The sequence below is a fragment of the Mustelus asterias genome, chromosome 23 (genome assembly GCF_964213995.1).
Source record: "Mustelus asterias chromosome 23, sMusAst1.hap1.1, whole genome shotgun sequence".
In the NCBI taxonomy this organism is placed as follows: domain Eukaryota; kingdom Metazoa; phylum Chordata; class Chondrichthyes; order Carcharhiniformes; family Triakidae; genus Mustelus; species Mustelus asterias.
Window position 1 is genome coordinate 44,069,473 of NC_135823.1, and position 15,412 is coordinate 44,084,884.

General features: G+C 42.4%; 1 protein-coding gene across 1 annotated transcript in view; it reads right to left on the bottom strand.

Annotated features, from left to right (window-relative positions):
* The window catches only part of tmem114 (transmembrane protein 114), an 82,828-nt gene extending 79,423 nt beyond the window's left edge, over window positions 1-3,405 (bottom strand). The window contains exons 1-2 of the mRNA XM_078239876.1: window positions 3,222-3,405; window positions 2,944-3,024 (exon numbers count right to left, since the gene is read on the bottom strand). Of these exons, the coding sequence (XP_078096002.1) occupies window positions 2,944-3,024; window positions 3,222-3,405 (265 nt within the window). The remainder of the gene's footprint in view (window positions 1-2,943; window positions 3,025-3,221) is intronic.
* Between the last annotated feature and the right edge of the window lie 12,007 nt (window positions 3,406-15,412).

A 15,412-nucleotide genomic window follows, 5' to 3' on the forward strand; every position in this document is an offset into this window, starting at 1 on the left:
TTCGCTGCTGTTAATTCCAGAAAATTCTTCAAAAATGTTAGTGATTCTCAACATAGCATTTGTGGTGAATTTCAAAGAAATGATTATCAAATGTGTAAGACTTGAAAGAAAGTCGCCCATGACCCCCAAGCTATGAATGGCAGCAGTTTTAGAGCTTTAGAAATTACTGTTCATTCCTGTTACGAATCTGCAGCAACTATTGTTTGGATTTCATGAGCTCTCAGTCGAGGAGATAACCATCATGCAATATTTGCTCTTATAATTGTTAAATACATTTTTTGCATTAGACTGTGAATCATAATGCTTTATTCAACACATACGTTTCTTAGTTACAACCCTTTCTGCATTTGTAATATGGTCACCCCGGTACTAGGTTCCTTAAAGAGAATTTTCAAGTCTTTGGTGTACAGAGTTTGTACTATAACCAATCCAATCTCCCAGCCATGAAGTTATAAATTGATTGGTGTCACAATCTAGATCAGAAGGCCATGCCCCATGGGATATAGTGCGGCGGAGTATAAAATTTTGATCTCAAAAGTAATTGAAATAACATTAGCCACAGAAGATAACATTACACAAGCTACCCAAGTATGCTAGCATAATAATACTGGCCATGTCTCTTTACCTATTATCTTATTTTAGGTCTAGTTTAGACTTCAACATTTTTCAATGGCAGACCATGGTGGCCAAAGTTCATAGTTCACACCATAAAGTGAAAAGAATAAAAGCTGGATAAACCGGGGAATAATGACAGTATAATGCCCAACTTGGCCTTTTAAGAATTGTTGGAAGGAAACTGAGGAAGATAAGGATTTCACAGATTCTGGAAATAAGGAGACTGTAATAACTCGTACTACAACATAATGAGAATGTAGGGAGGAGAATGAATGTGCTTGGTCAAATCAATAGAATAGCGAGGTAAGCTTGTGACAGATATTGAAGGCTAAAGGTGACAAAGAGATCATCTATTAAATGAAAAGCTTTCAATTGTATTCTCTGAATAAGTGTGAAGAAGCTTATCCAGAAAATGCGTTCAAGTCAGACAGATTTGGCACTGTAAAGCATTAAGGGTTATTGAGAGAAAAAAGTAAATGCATTTAGAGCTTTTTTGCAGCACCACTTCCACTATCAGTTACAACTTATTTACATGCCAGCATGTTGCATAGCACCTGATAGTTGAAACATTAGCATCTTTTTAAAATTCATCAGGACTGAATACTTACATTTCACAGCATATCAGTATTGCCTGGGAATTAGTTATTTGTTTGATCTCAGTATGTCATTAATGATCACAAAGGGATTATCCATATTAAATGGCTTACATATTTAATGTACTCTATTGAAACCTGTTACATAAGCATTTCCTATTAAAATGGCATAGTTAACCTGTAAATATTACCTGTCATGGGAAGAGGTGGTGCTGTAATGGTCGTTTAAATACTAAATGGCAACACTGATTTGTAATAATTACTTTTCAAACCATTAGGCGGTGCTGTGTGATCTTTTCCCCGGAGATCATTCACATTGCTCCATGAGATAATTAAGAATCATAGAATCCCTACAGTGTAAAAAGAGGCCATTCAACCCATCCAGCCTGCACTGACAACAATCCCACGCAGGCCCAATCCCCGTAATCCCCACATATTTACCCTGCTTATCCCCCTGACACTAAGGGACAATTTGGCATTGCCAAATCAACCTAACTGGGTAGCAAAGTTCAGTTTCAATGGATTAGCTGAACCCAAACTCATCATGCTCAGGTCCTCCATAACAGCAAGGTAAGGTAGTCCTGGTGTAGTCCCTGGAGTAATCTGGTGTGAATACTGTTCCCTCTGCAAGTTGTCCAAGTGAGCACTATCAAAGATTCTGCATTCACTTTGTGTGTTTGAACAACCTTCTCTCACATAGTCACACCATCCATCCAAATGTTACGACCCTTCCCAGGTTAAGCAAATCCTTGTTCTGAACAGCAGTTCGGGGCTCACTTTTCACCTGTCCCCTAACTTAGCCTAAATAATTCTGCAGGCTTTTGTTTCAGGGTAGACTTTTCTCAATGTCTTCCATTTCCCAAATAACGTTTAGAAAGCATTTTACCACTAATGTGTATGTGTGCTCATTTAGATTGTAAGACATTCTTCACCCTTCTTCACCAGTCTTGTAAACCTCTTCAAGAAAATCTAATTTCTCACACAATATCCAGTGGAGGTGACATATTACCATGAATACCTTCTGTTCCTTCTATTGAAAATGATGATTGGTGACATGCTATGAGTGCAACAGCCAGCTAGCTGCCTCACACATTGTTGTGAATGATCATCTCAGCCTTTTGGCTAAGATCAAGCGTCGGTCCAAGCCCAAGATGGGTTGCAATACCTTATCTTGTCAGCTTGGATTTTCCTAGAGCCCTACAGTGCAGAAGGAGGCCATTCAGCCCATCGAGTGTGCACTGACCACAATCCCACCCAGCCCCTATCCCCCGTAACCCCACATATTCACCCTGCCAGTCCTCCTGACACTAAGTGGCAATTTAGCATGGTCAATCTCGCTTAAAGTTAAATTATTAGTCACAAGTAGGCTTACATTAACACTGCAATTAAGTGACTGCAAAAATCCCCTAGTCGCCACACTCCAGTGCCTCTTTGGGTACATTAAGGGAGAATTTTAGCACGGCCAGTTCATCTAATCAGCACAGACACAGGAAGAACATGAAAACTCCACACAGGCAATCACCCTAGCTGGGAATCGAACCCAGGTCCCTGGCACTGGAAGGCTAACCACTGGGCCACTGCACCACCCCATGTGGGGACCATGAATTGGATTCAATTTGAATTTGGTTTTTGGAGCAAGCGAGGAGATGGATTCAAGTCTGCCCAGTCCATTCTGAGCATTGACTTTTGTAGCTTTGAGAATGGAGTAAAAATGTTTTAAAAAAACAAGACTTACTTAAAAGTTGTCTTTGTGAGGCCGTGAAGTTTGCATTCCCTTGCCAGAATGGATTAATTAAGTGGAAACATTTACTTTGAACTGTAGACACAAAAAAAAACACACGGTAAGCACAGAATCATAATCGACTATATTAACAGTAAATTAAATCAATATTGTCAGTAGTTGTTGTTTGACGAACTATTACAAATGTCTCTCAGGTTAAAAGAAATAAATTGTTGTTAATATATGAAATGGGCAAAGCATCTCACATCCCTACAGTATTTAAGCTACCTTACATTTGCAAGTTCTCCAGAGCCCGGAATGGGAGCTGAGCTGGTGGGAGAAATTGGAAAAGGTTTCCAATTTGGAGGCATCGATAATGTACCAGAAATCCGTCCCAATAGCCACCACCAGAAAGACGAAGCTCATCGCGCCGGTCAAAACCACGGACACGGAAAGCATGCCGAATGTTAACTTCATCCTTGGGGTGGGGGAGTGAACCCTCACTCAGTCCGCCGTCTCGGTGGCCAGCCCAGGAAAGCTACAGTGGCACCTCTCCTTACTCATGCCTGCTTCTATGAGATAATAGCGACCTTTCAGTGGCGAGTGTTCTTTTGTTTTATTTCCTTGCTTCTGCGCGGAGATTATAATGTCTGTGTGTCAGACGTCAACTGCAAAAAGTGCTGCTGGTGTGATTAAATGTGTGTGTGTGTGGTTCGACTCTGGAGGACGAAGCCAGGCAATCCAGCCACACTCTTATCTTCATTTCTATCAGTGGAGCAGCAGGGGGAAAAAAATCTTTTAAACTCCCAGAAGCAGGGGATTTTCAGTTTGCGAGGCAGCTGTGTGTGTGTGTGAGAGAGAGAGAGGGGACTGAGGAGTTGAGAGCTGCTATTCAAGTTATGTTTTACTGAACTACACACCTGAGGATCTACTTGAAATGCTTCTAGTGAATAGATAACACACCACTTCAATTATACAGCGGATGTAAAAAGGAGAGACTTTGAAATAAACAGAGAACATGCTTTATAAAAATACACTTAGAAAAAGAAAATCGCTCGAAGTTTGAATTGGAAAACACTGGTTTAAAAGTTATAAATTGCGATCAGAAACAAAACACGTGCTATCTCATTTAAACAAACAGAGCTCTATTTACTCCAAGAATTGGTATGCATTGCAATGGTGTTTTTTTAGCAGGAATAATTTGAGACCCATAAATAAGTATTTGGCATTTATTTTGGTTCTTCAATTTTGCCAACTGCGTTCAGAATTTTCATAGCAGCTGCTCGGTCTCGGCACTTCCGTTTAAAGCAGTTTTATCTTCAAATCCCCTCATTAATAAATACACATCGCAATGACTTGTCACTCAGATAATAAATAAACACTTGGCTCCATAAAGGGAGTTCGCAGTCAGTAAAATTGTTTGCTCTAATCACTGTTGGTTACAACTGGACAATTGAACTTCAGCAAAACATAGAACAGTTTGTTATCAGAGACTGCAAGAATACACTGGAATCAGGCAGCCCAGGTCTCCAAAGTAGGGGAATAGTCACACGGAGTCAGCAGTGTGTACCATCTTGAAGATGCACTGCAGCAACTCGCCAAGCCTCCTTACTCAGCACCTTCCAAACCTACCATCTATAGAAGCACAAGGGCAGGCAACCTATGGGAATGCCATGGAATACTGTGTACAGTTCTGGTCACCCTATTATAGAAAGGATATTACTAAACTAGAAAGAGTGCAGAAAAGATTTACTAGGATGCTGCCGGGCCGTGATGGTTTGAGTTATAAGGAGAGGCTGAATAGACTGGGACTTTTTTCTCTGGAGAGTAGGAGGCTGAGGGGTGATCTTATAGAGGTCTATAAAATAATGAGGGGCATAGATCAGCTGGATAGTCAATATCTTTTCCCAAAGGAGGGGAGTTTAAAACTAGAGGGCATAGGTTTAAGGTGAGAGGGGAGAGATATAAAAGTGTCCAGAGGGGCAATTATTTCACACAGAGGGTGATGAGTGTCTGGAACAAGCTGCCAGAGGTAGTAGTAGAGGCGGGTACAATTTTGTCTTTTAAAAAGCATTGAGACAGTTACATGGGTAAGATGGGTATAGAGGGATATGGGCCAAATGCGGGCAATTGGGACTAGCTTCGGGGTTTTAAAAAAAAGGGCAGCATGGACAAGTTGGGCCAAAGGGCCTGTTTCCATGCTGTAAACCTCTATGGCTCTGTGACTCTATGCCACTTCCTGAACATTCTCCACCAAGTCACTCGCCATCCTGACTTAGAAATATATCGCCGTTCCTTCACTGTCGCAGGGTCAAAATCCTGGAACTCCCTCCCTAAGAGCACTGTGGGTGTACCTGCACCACATGGATTGCAGGGTTCTCGGCCTTTTAGCTAAGATCAAGTGTAGTATCGACATGCTGTGCTTGGTTGAAGTCATTAGGTTACATTTTAGCTTCATTTGAAGCGATTTTTAAAAGCAGCATCTCGGCCTTTTGGCTAAGATGCAAATGAATCAAGTCTTGGAGGAGGAGCTATGCCTACTCCAATCAGCTTGGATCATGTAGATCAAGCCCAAGACAGGAGGTGAGAGCCCTGTCTTGTCAGCTTGGATCGAGAATGCCTCAACTTGTTGAGACTCTGAATTGGACTTGATTTGATTGAATTGGAATAAAAAACTACATGGATTGCAGGGTTCAAAAATTCTTTCTGAAACCACACCTGGAGTACACATTGAAGAAGAATCATACAGACTGGAGACGTTGGGGCGAATTTTATTGCCCGACCCACCCATGGGAGCCGGAGCAGGGGAGGGGCGGACCATGGAAAGGTCTGTAGACCTCGGACGGGATTTTCTGTTCGAGGTTTCGGAGCAAGCGAGGCTGGAAAATCCCACCTGTTAACTCTGTTTCTCTCTCCACAGATGCTGCCAGACCTGCTGAGTATCTCTTCCATTTTTTGTTCTTATACCTGGAGAACGGTGTATAGTTTTGGTCTCCTTACCTAAGGGTGTTTGCCCTCTGAGGAGAAATTGTGTATATCAATCCTATATTCCCTGTAGTTTAAAAGAATGAGAAATGATTACATGGACATGTATAAAATTCTTGAGGGGATTGACAAGGGATGTTTCCCTTGGCTGAGGAGTCTAGAACTAGGAAGTCACAATCTCAGAGTAAAAGGGTTGGCCATTTAGGACTGAGAGGAGAGAAATTTCTTCTTTCAAAGTGTTGTGAACCTTTGGAATTCTTTGCCACAGAGAGCCGTGGATAATCAATCATTGAGTGTGTTCAAGTCAGAGAGTGACAGACTTACTAAGGGATATGGGGATGGTGCAGGATGGAGTAGCTGAGTTAGAAGATCAGCTAGAATCATTTGGATTTGCAAAAATATACTTTATTCATAAAATATCTGAAAGAATATTACAAAATATTTCAAAATGATCATCACAGAAAGTGCAATGATATTCAAATTTTTTACATAAATCACATTGCATTCTGAGGCGCTTCAATACAGTTTTGATAGTTGTAATTTTTACTGAATATATTCAATGTGAGGCTTACAGCCTGAGGGGTTCTGTACAATTTCTAGTCCCTCAGTGCACATGGCTATCAGCCCTGATCTTATCAGTGTTCCACGTTCAAATCCCACCCCAGGTTCAAATCCTACACCAGGGCTTGAACACAAAAATCAAGGCTGACACTCCAGTGAGGGACTGTGATGATACTGTGCCTTTTAGAAATGTATTTACATCATGTTTCTTATAAGGCGTATGTTTAAAAGTCAGCCCTGTTTTACAAAGTGCCAATTTGTCTGGGCAACAGATAGCTCAAATGTTGAGAATGCAGAACAATGACTGATATTAGCTAGGGATGTGTTTGCTTAAACTGAGTTAATGCATTTGGGTTTACTTGGGGTCTGGGTGGGGTTTTGAATAGGTTGATTGACAGACAGTCATGTCCTAATGGGAAGAACTAAGCTTGTAGGGAAGATACACAGCTTCTCTTTTATTTTAGAACAGGCCTTGCACTGTAAATGTTTGTCAAATATATATAGACATCTTCATGGCTATTCCTAGAATTTTAAAAACTGGGCAAAGACTTTCAAAAATGGTTGAATTTCTGTGACCCCTGAACAAAATATGCCAGCTGGCAGTATTGGGGGAACTCGCACACCGTTAAATCTGGGGAGCTTATTGCTATCTCGAAAAATTTTAAGCTGGACAAAGACCTAAAATGGCTGAATTTATGTCTGTCTGTGACCCAAACAAAAGAAACTATTTCAGTATCAGAGAAACTGGCATACCGTTATCCCTGAAGAGCCACTAACGACCCCCGATGGGCTCCCCAGACCAAATTCAAAGAGAGCTATACAAAGGCCATCTGCATTTCATAACCCAGGCTGGCCAACAAGAATCTGCTGAAACACTAAAGGCCCCACAACCTTTCTTTCAATTCTTAAAGGTTGAGACATTTAACAATCTTGTGGATTCACAAGTGAATTTCAAGTGTATTTACAAATATACATGGAGAATAAGGTCACATTAACCTCAAGAAAACACCTCCCTTGTCAAAGGCAGTGTGGAAGAGGTGAAATTCATGTGCCATGTGCCTCTGACTTGTGGAACCAGTCGTATTGCTTTGCTAAACTGAAAAGTTCGGTCTGCTGTTTACCATCTAACTGGCAGTTTCACAGAAAAGGAGCACTGCCCAGGCTGAGCCCTTAGCCCCATCTACACTGTTTCTGCGGGAAATTCTGTACCATCTGTTCTGTACTAGCCTGATTCAGCTCTGCAGGCCTATCTCATCGTCTAAAGTCAACACCACCGGAAAAATGAATTATACAATATCGGTTTTCAGCCCACTGAACTCCGTGAAGGAATACTTCATTGTATTTTGATTCTGGACTCTGGGGCACAAGCGAAGCAATGCTTCTTTTCTCTGTGATCTCTGCACTGTACATCTTTTTCTCTGTTCCTCTCTTTACTGCCCGAAGGCAGAGGAGTGGGTGGAGTGGGGATGTTAAATAACAGAAAATGGGATGGCAACAAATCTGAGAGATGGTGGAAAATATGTCAGAAGGAGGGAAACAAATCAAAATTCTGTTTATTGATGGGCGGTGTGAGGACAAAGTAACTCCACTCCTGCCCATAGCAATTTGAAGCATTTGAAATATAACAGTATGGAGTCACTTCTGTCAATCATTCTGTCAAACATACATTTGGTCTTGCCGGAAGAAAATATAGAGTCAACATGACTCTATAGCTCCTTTGTTTCCTACTTTGAGCCTTGGGCACACAACAATGTGCATAACCACCGCACAACCATAATTTGGTATGCTAACCGGGTATACTTCATCAGAGCCCAGTTGGGCTTCAACAGTCAAGTCACTGTTATGTAAGTGAATTAAGTGGATTAAGACTAGTTCACTGAAGGGAAAGTTGGCTATAATTCCTCTGCCTGCTTATCATTCATTGACCCCTGCCTTATCCAGTATGTTGTTGCCTTCAGTCAAATGTCCTTGTGCTGCTCTCTGTCAAGGCTCAAAATGTATACCGGTTGCTTTGATGAGATGACTGGATCCCAACAAAAATTCATGATTTTCAAAAAGAAAGAGCCTAGGATGGTGGGGTAAAAATCAGCAAGGAAAAACTGGAAAACAAACAATGCGTATGTATTCTCAAGATGTACCAAATAGATAAACTTTATTAAAGTTTCCACATGGCATGGCTGTAACAATTGTAATTACATATAGATTTTTCGCTGCGATATAGTTTACAAAACAACAATGAATAGGAATTGACTGCTTATTGCGGGGTTTCTGGAGGCTAAGAATCACCAAAACTTGAGCCAATACAAAAACTCACAAAAAGCCAGTGTCCCGGTTAAAGACGTATCTTTATTGACCAACGATCGATGGGTGAAATGAACATTGGGCAATCCAATTCCTTATTACAAGAGAAGGCTTTAAGCATTCCAATGCCACTCTGAGGTTACAATGCATGGATTGATCAATTATACATTTTTCATATCAAATCTACCTGCCTTTCATTAGTTGTGATTGAATCATTTTCAATATGAGTCAATCATTAACACCTGCCACATACTTTAGCCAATTGCATTCTACCCTCTGACATCATGGGATTTCATTGGTCCGTAGAATCCGGATGCTTCTTCCTTCTATTACCGATGCTTCTTCCTCTGTTGCCGAGTAACCACTGACGCTTAGCTACAAAGGTCAAAGTTAGGGTTCCCAACAACTCCTGCTACATCACTAGCCAAACAAGACAGGTGTACATTCTCACGTCTGAGAAAGGACCAGTCTTATCTGGATTGTGTGAAAAACTCTATTCATAAGTAGCCCTGAGAACATTACTGCTAGCAACTTTCACTGATAAGAACTTACACATTCTGAGATTTCATTGTTTCTGAAGAATGTGGTTCTGTCTGCTAAAGCTTCATCCCATCACCCCTCACAGCAGCCTGCTCTTGGCTAAAGTGCACAATTACTTCTATAAAATACAATTAATACATTTCAAAATACATGTTCAAATCAGAAATACTGGTTCAAATCTCATTCTTATATGCCTTTATGCAGACAGTTTCCCTGTTAAATTGTTAGTCTGATCTGAAGTCATTCACTTAAAAAAAAGTTATAAGTTAAAGCTTATTTATTAGTCACAAGTAAGGCTTACATTAACACTGCAATGAAGTTACTGTGAAATTTGCCTAGTCGCCACAGTCTGGTGCCTGTTTGGGTCAATACACTTAACCAACACGTCTTTCAGAATGTGGGAGGAAACTGGAGCACCCGGAGGAAACCCCCGCAGACATGGGAAGAACATGCAAACTCCACATTGACAGTGAACCAAGCCAGGAGTCAAACCCAGGTCCTTGGTACCGTGAGGCAGTAGTGCTAACCACTGTGCCACCGTGCCACCTCTGCCAGTGACAGTGGTTTTATTAGTGCCTTAAATCCTTAATTATTTAAAATTTCTCTCACCTACTAGGATTTTCTCCCCAACTACTGCCCCAGTTTGATTACACAACAAATGGATTGGGTTTTATTTACTGAGACAAAAAGGCGTCCTGCCACGAGGTGGAAGAGAAAGAAATTATTTCATTTGTTGAGCTGGTGCCAATAACGTTTGTCACTTTTGAAAAGGAAGACATATGGCTGTTGAGAATATGTTTGTTGTGATCACAATAACTATAGTGTGACAGTGTTGCTCAGCTGTGTGACTCTAACTCGAAGCCTATTGATTTCTTCTTAATCTAATGTGAAATAATTTAACATGTCAGAAAAGTCTTGATTTTAATGAAATTCCTAGACAGGTATCATAGAATCATCAATGCAATCACAAATGCACAATGGAGAGGGTTTTTGCATGTTGAGGAGAATTGTTTTTGGCATGCAGTTGAGTTGTTTTCATAAAAATGTGGATATTAACAGATAACAGAGAAAAATCTCTGAGATTAGCTGGAGCTGAGGAGGATTCTCCGGAGTACGTTGGCATACTTCTGTATGGCACTCCTATGGAAGTAAATAACTTTTAAATTGATGTATCTTATAAAGAGGATTTTTGAGGGAAGTAAGAAATAAACCTGAGTACAGAACATATGCATTATGAACCATATTGTTAATAGTGCTTGTTTTCTTTAACTTTTACATACAGTAAAGCTTGTTCACTAAAAAAAATTGAAATCTTGCAGTGCAGTTCTAGTGGTTAAAGCAAGGGCTGAAAGTCGATGGTCTCGTTCCCTCTGCTCCACTACCAGTAAGAACGGAGAATTTGGCACTCAACCAAGTCTCCATTCACAACAGTGGCACTGGAGAATCCCAGCCGCAGGCAAAGTCGGAGAAAGTATGGACATGTAGCATAGTAGGCTGACTGTCACCTTGCTGTAATGGATAGCTCATGTGTGAATGCATGTCATTTTTCAAACATATCTTCCTATAGAGGACACCCAGAGAAAGGAGCAGGACATTGCAAAGAAGCAGCAAACAATTTCCATCGAACAGACATTCAAAAGATCCTCGATAAGATGCAGCGAAGGAGGAGAAGACAGCTGGAGTCCCATTGGAGGAAATTGCAGAAAAATGTTTTGCGTCCCTGTGGAGGGAAGGACAATGGCACCAAATTTTACATCTCTCATCACTGCAGACCAGTCACTATCCTTTTGCTTCTTTGATCATTAGAGTCACCAACACACTGTCACTCCTTAAAAATATAGCTGCACAAATAACTCTTCGCATGACATTCTGGTTAAGGAGGTCACTAATAATGGAAGAGAACAGTGAGATGATACTCTGGCGAGGGGATGGTTGAAATTGAGGTTGCAAGTCATATTCTGCAACTGCGCCTTAACTACATTGCCACCAAGATCTCCACAGGCCATGGAGCGACCATTAAGGTGGGCCTCTCCTCAAGAATGCACTGACTGTCATCAGTGTTTGTGCTGCAGTCATCTCACATGGGGGTGGGCCCTCTTGATGTAGCAAAATACCGGTTGGGGCAGCAAGTGGCCCATATTTGGGCATTTAAATGGCTCAGTTGGCCACCATGCAGACACAGGACTACTACTGCTTCAGTCCATAACTTCAAATTGAACAATCTACATCCTGTTGATTGCTTATATTCATTCCATGTGTGAATCAGTAGATACACTTTGCACTTCCTAATTGCAAATTAGGAAGGGCGGAATGGTGGCTCAATAGTTAGCACTGCTGCCTCACAGTGCCAGGGACCCGGATTCAATTCCGGCCTCTGGTGACTATCTGTGTGGAGTTTGCACTTTCTCCGTGTCTGCGTGGGTTTCCTCCAGGTGCTCCAGTTTCCTCCCACAGTCCAAAGATATGCCAAAGATTGGCCATGCTAAATTGACACTAGTGTCCGGGGATTAGCAGAGTAAATGTGTGGGGTGACAGGAATAGGGCCTGGGTGGGACTGTGGTCATTGAAGATTCGATGGGCCAAATGGCCTCCATCTGTAGAGTAGAGATTCTATGATTCTATGAAATATCGATAGTCATGCCCAGCATGTTCTCATTCTCTCATATTTGTTGTCAGGAATGGTGCCAGGAAACCAGAAAAGGCTTATTAAAGAACGATTCCATTTTGTAACTAATTCTGTTTGTCCAGAATACGCTGGCCACTGTCGTATAAAAGGGTTATTGTTAAATAAGTAAATAGACAATATACATCATCATTGATGTCACATCACATGACAATAGAGAGATGTGAAGCCTAGCGCTAGGCCTTGTCCTGTATATATTCAGGAGAATGTTTAATGAAAGTTAAAGTTTACCAACAGCCTTGTCCTCAGCAATACTATCGATCATAACCAAGGCCAACATCAGCTAATACCCAGAACGATAATAACAGAGCCACAGAATTCGACAAGTTGACCCAAAACAAACCAGCTCAGACATTCAAGGCCTACTCATGGCAGCGGAAGAGTCATGAGGAAATGTGTTTTTGTTCTTTGCGAAGTTGTGACCTGCTGGTAGGTATAGCTAGCTGTGTCTGTGTGTCCTACCAGTGCATTTAAGGAGAGAAGAAAGCTTCTGTTATGAAGTGAGAGCTATTGTGAAACTTACACTCACTGAACCAAAATCTGTGGAGTGATGAGCTCCAGGTTGGTAACATTCACCGAATACTGGAACCAGTCGCTGAGGAGATAATAATTGTCAGATAATAAGAAGAAGGAAGCCTCAGTTACGAACCACCCTGCAACTTAGCTCAGCAATTATAACGTGGAGCATCCTGCAGCCTTGACATCATTGTGTGTATCGTCTATGAGTATCAACTTCACTAATAAATCTAAGTGGAGCAGTAAATTTTTTTTCCCATAGTGTGGCCAGAGATTCCATAAGCTTCACCCCCTCCTGGAGGTGCAGCTTAGCCTCCAGCTGCTTCCACATGGCCCATGCAGCGCGCTCTCCCGAGAATGGTCACCACGTGACTACCACCCGAGTGTGCCAGAAATAACTGAATTGACACTCTCCTGACATCACTCAGCCCCACTGGCTAATGTGCCACCAGACTTCCGACTTTGGCCCACACAGCTCCACTGAACCAATTTGTGCATCATTCTGCAATGAACAAGCATCGAGGTGAAAGGTGTGCCTTTCACCAGCTCTATGTAAAGGCTCAGACTCCCAGGTAATTCTGAAGAACTTCTGCATTTGCAAAGTCTGAAGTGTTTTGGGGGCTGCTTGTGGTGAGACCAGGGCTGCCTCCTCGCAGGGGTGGAAGGGGAGTAGGTGACCTGCTCACATAAAGTAATGGAGGCTGCCCTTCCGTTTCCCATGTTTTAAATTGCAGCAAAATGGGTCAGTGCAACCTCTCTTTAAGATGGACAGAGGGACAAGCTACCTTTAAGAGCTCCACGTGCTGTTAACACAAACCCCGCATTGCCCAGAGGTAGCCAGAAGTCCGATGGATGCTGGACTCTACACCACAATTATGATAATGAGGTGGCAGCAGCAAATTTACATGCTGGCCACTTCCAACAAACGAGGCACGGGAACCCAGTGAGTCCTGAACCTCACAGTGAAAAAAAACAGGAGATGCCCATTGTCAATCCTGGCAGAGAAACAACTATTACTTACAATTGTGGGGAGAGGGCGGCACGGTAGCACAGTGGTTAGCACTGCTGCTTCACAGCTCCAGGGTCCCGGGTTCGATTCCCGGCTCGGGTCACTGTCTGTGTGGAGTTTGCACATTCTCCTTGTGTCTGCGTGGGTTTCCTCCGGGTGCTCCGGTTTCCTCCCACAGTCCAAAGATGTGCAGGTTAGGTTGATTGGCCAGGTTAAAAATTGCCCCTTAGAGTTCTGAGATGCGTAGGTTAGCGGGATTAGCGGGTAAATATGTGGGGGTAGGGCCTGGGTGGGATTGTGGTCGGTGCAGACTCGATGGGCCGAATGGCCTCCTTCTGCACTGTAGGGTTTCTATGATTTCTATGATTCTCCCGAAAAAGTTCTATGTGTCGAATTCACGTGAAAACTGGAGTAAATCACACTTTTTTTCAGCTGAAGTTTAAATTTGAATCTCCCACACTCTGTGCACTGCTGAGTGCACTAGTGTGATTCACTTTAAAAATCAGTGGGCTCTACACCACAATTCGCTGGAGAGGCCTCACCGCTGGAGAGGTCGGCAGCATAGCGCTGAGCGGGCCACTGCGCACGTGCCGATCTGTCAGGGCTGAGATCAGCGTGTGCGTAGTGGCCCCCATACTGCCAGCCTCCCAACCGCTGACCAGCTCAATCGCTGGCCAGTCCCATGACCCCCGCATCGCCAGTCGTGCAACGCCCCCCGCACCCTGCCCAAAGATGCTAGCGGGCCCAGAGATTTCAGACCCGGGCCCACTAATGGCATTGAAATTATATTATAACTAGGCGCTGCATACATTATGCAGCTCTGTGCTGATTTCCAGTGCGGAGCTGACGACGGCAGAAGTCCAGCGTCGGGGGCGCACTCAGGCCCGGACATCCAGCACAAATCGTGTGAATCGGCTGCCATTAGAGGTTCCTGGCCCACTGCGCTAAAATATCAGCGCAGCAGGATGGGAGAATCTCCCCCAGGATGTTTTGTTGTTTGCTGACAAATGAGATAGTAAATAAGTATTATTCACAATTTATTTATACTGGAATGAATATAACCTGTGCATAAATGGGATGTGGATGTATGTAACCTGAATGACATGGATAAGCTAAGTCAATCAAGCTTGTTCTCCACCTCTGTTTAGCAGAGCTGCATTTTGTTAGATTAATTTTCCAGCTGTTTCCTGGAGAAACTAATTTCATATCAAAACCTCTGCAGTTTGAAGAGATCTTTGGGGGCAGTTACAGATGATTCAACTTTATCTAGAAATGAGTGCGATATTCCCTCTGCTACTGAAAAATGAATTTGTTCTCCTGCGCTATCTTTGCAAGGTTCAATTCATGTTCATTGTAACTCATTAAATTTAATTATGTACACTCTTACTGAATCACACATCAATTTATCTCCATGATTATGAATAATGTTCTCACTCTATATGGTCTCTAGACGTAACATGTGGAATACTCCGCTTCAAGCATTCTTTTGAGAAATATACATCTCAGTCTCATTTCAGATTAAAACTCTGAGTGAAGAGTATTTCTTTAAACCCAGGATAGGTAGTTGTTTTCCTAATAGGGGCAACAAGAGCAGCTTCTCTGCTTTTGAAGATTAGGTACCAGAAATATAGGTGGAGAAGTCCCGTGGGAATTCTCCCGCTCATTTCTAATAACTTCAGCAGAAACCCGGGGAAAAGAGGATCCAGAGACCTTGCTTGTTCCTGTGACTCAAGTGGACACCAAAGATTCAGGGCACTTTGTGAAGAGTGCATTGAACTCCCTCAGTTAAAATTATCGAAAATAATCAACTGACCATTCCTTTCATGTCAATGGGATGTTATTTATATACGGTAGCTGCTGCATTGACCTGCCTAACACTGCCCTTTGAA